At 57.4% G+C, this 2,560-nt stretch overlaps 1 protein-coding gene across 1 annotated transcript in view; it reads right to left on the minus strand.

Moving 5' to 3' along the window:
• Positions 1-2,422, minus strand: part of H257_19342 (hypothetical protein) — a gene marked incomplete at both ends in the record, with an annotated part of 9,985 nt that extends 7,563 nt beyond the window's left edge. The window contains 3 exons of the mRNA XM_009848489.1: positions 102-858; positions 1,282-1,796; positions 1,826-2,422. Of these exons, the coding sequence (XP_009846791.1) occupies positions 102-858; positions 1,282-1,796; positions 1,826-2,422 (1,869 nt within the window). The remainder of the gene's footprint in view (positions 1-101; positions 859-1,281; positions 1,797-1,825) is intronic.
• Between the last annotated feature and the right edge of the window lie 138 nt (positions 2,423-2,560).

The raw sequence follows: 2,560 nt of genomic DNA on the forward strand, positions 1-2,560 counted from the left end.
CGGAACAATTGCGTCACCAGACGATTGAACGTCGCTGGTGCGTTCGAAAGCCCTTGGGGCATCACCAACCACTCCCAGAGCATACCGCTCGGAGTACTCACCGCCGTGAGAGGTATATCACTAGCTCTCATGAGCAACTGATAATACCCGTCGACCAAGTCGAGTGCACTGTACAACGTACACCCCACCATATTGTTCTGTAGAACATCCTTACGAGGAATCGGCGTTTGCGCCGGAATAGTGGCTGCATTCAGCTTATTGAAAGCATGCACGATGCGCCACTTGCCGTTCGGCTTTCTGACACAGAACGTGGGTGTCGAGTGCGGAGACTTACTCTCACGCACCAAGCCGGCTTCGTGCTTAGCACGGAAAAACGCGTCGATGACGTCACATTGTTCTCTTGGTAAGGGCCACTGCCGTGTTACGCAGTATTTGGTTCCAGGAACCAAGTCAATTTCATGACGAACGCCCCGATCCGGAGGCAGCCCTGACGGCGGATCCTTTGACACCACGTCGTGGTATTCCTTGATTAAGGAGTGGAACGGATCTGTGGGATCCTTGAGGATTGATGATCCACTCCTAGCGCTGAGCGCTCGCTTCGTGTCCTCAAGGACAGCTTCGTCCACGACGGACGAGGAGTTCAACTCCTCCTCGGGTCGTATCATGACCACTTCGGCAAGCTCGCCAGCCTTCAAGGCGTTGCCGAGCTCCTCGGCGGACATCTCGTCCAGCTCTAACAGAGCGGCAACCGATGGGAGTCGCTCGAGACGTATGTCCCCATCGACATCTCCCGTCACTCCATTCACGAGTGTGTACAACTGCTCACTGCAGTCGCGTGGAGCATCATTGCTCGACACGCTGGACCCCTCGTTCGACGTTATAGACGTCACAGACGCTCTGCGTCTCTTCCTTCTCTCTCTCCTCCCCCGGGCACGGCCGGATGAGGGTCGCAGGGCGACATCTTTGTCGGCCTGCCTAGGTGCCCACTCTCTGTGGCTCCTCTGAGAGGGAACAGTGTCATTCGAGACACTCAGCGGCGGGTCAGTGACCCCACAAGTACCGCTTGGTGGATAACGCGCCACCCCGCTCACGTCCTGTGCGCTACACGCACGGTCAACAGCAACATCGTTGCTCACCAACTCTGACATACCAATGTCCAGCACCATGACCGACTCGGTCGCGTGCTCGCGCCAATAGCGCTTCTGCCTCCTAGCAGAGGTGGGTTCATGACTCGCCAATGCTCCGCTCGGAGGAGAGCGCGTAGCGCCCAACGTCTTCGACTTCCAGTCGATCCATGGCTCGTGGCTCTCGAGCCACGCCATACCAAGGATGAGGTCATACCTCTCATCCAGGTCTAAGACCAAGCAGCGTTCCATGCTGTCAAAGTCCAAGAACTTCACGTTCAGGTCAATAGAGACCTTCGACACTGTCACCAGTGTCCCCGTCGCAAGACGGACAGAGATCTTATCTCTTCGAGGCTCCCTTAGAGCCTCCGCATACGGTTGATACCCATCAACAGTGGAGCGTCGGACATAATTGCCAGATGCTCCCGAGTCTATCAAGACTCTCCACGGCTTGTCGAAGCCTTTCACGTTCGCTTGAACGACTAACAAGCCGGGCTTGCACGCACTGCGTGAGTAAGAGAGCTTAGCTCTCTGCGGGGCTGAGTCCCGTTTCCTCCTACCTCCCGGAGGACCCACAGAACCCAGTTCTTCCCCAGTAGGGCGCCCCGCACCTACTGGGTTCCGTCGTTTCCCCGCGACGAACCCTCGTGGGAGTTCGAAGCGGTGCTTCGGCTCTGTTGAGCCTGGGCCTTGTTGCGTACCGGGCAACTTGGCCTCAAGTGGCGGGTGCTTCCGCACGTATAGCATCGACGGATGCTGAAGCGCTGCTCAGCAGCACAGAGATCAGCCTCATCTTCAGCGTGGCTGAGGTCCATCGGTTCAGGACCGTTCGAAGGGTTCGCGCTACCAGCGCTCCAACTTGGTCTCGCAGACTTGAAGTTGTATTCGGCATTTAATGCCACGTTCACAGCCTCTTCAAACGAGGCAGGGTGAACACGGAAAACTTCCTTACGGGCAGCGCCCGAGCGTAGGCCTTCCATAAACACGGTCACCGCGACCACCTCCGGAAGAGGACTCGACGCCATCCCGGCGATGAGAGTCCTCAACTCCTGGACATAGTCCAACAACTCCTTTTTACCCTGGCGGGTAGCAAGGAACTTCGACCGTATACGGTACGCCTGATTAGGCGGCGCAAATACGCGCAGTAATTGCTGTTTCAGCTGATCCCAAGTGGGAAACGCAGCGTCCACAGACGTACCGCACGTTAGTGCCCATTCTCTAGCTCGGCCACCGAGCTTCGAGATCGCCAGCGCTACGCGCTGTTGCTCACTCTGGAGCAGGGCCGATCCCATGGCCATCTCGACCTCTCGGGTCCAAAGGAGAAGATTCTCCCCTTCCTTTCCTTCGAAGGTCACTACGCTCAACATGAGCGGCTTCGGTTTGTTAGACCATTCGAGCGTCGACGACGCGGCCGCAGACGACGCGGCGGATGTCGT

Source organism: Aphanomyces astaci (genome assembly GCF_000520075.1).
Source record: "Aphanomyces astaci strain APO3 unplaced genomic scaffold supercont1.504, whole genome shotgun sequence".
Classification (NCBI taxonomy): Eukaryota; Oomycota; class Saprolegniomycetes; order Saprolegniales; family Verrucalvaceae; genus Aphanomyces; species Aphanomyces astaci.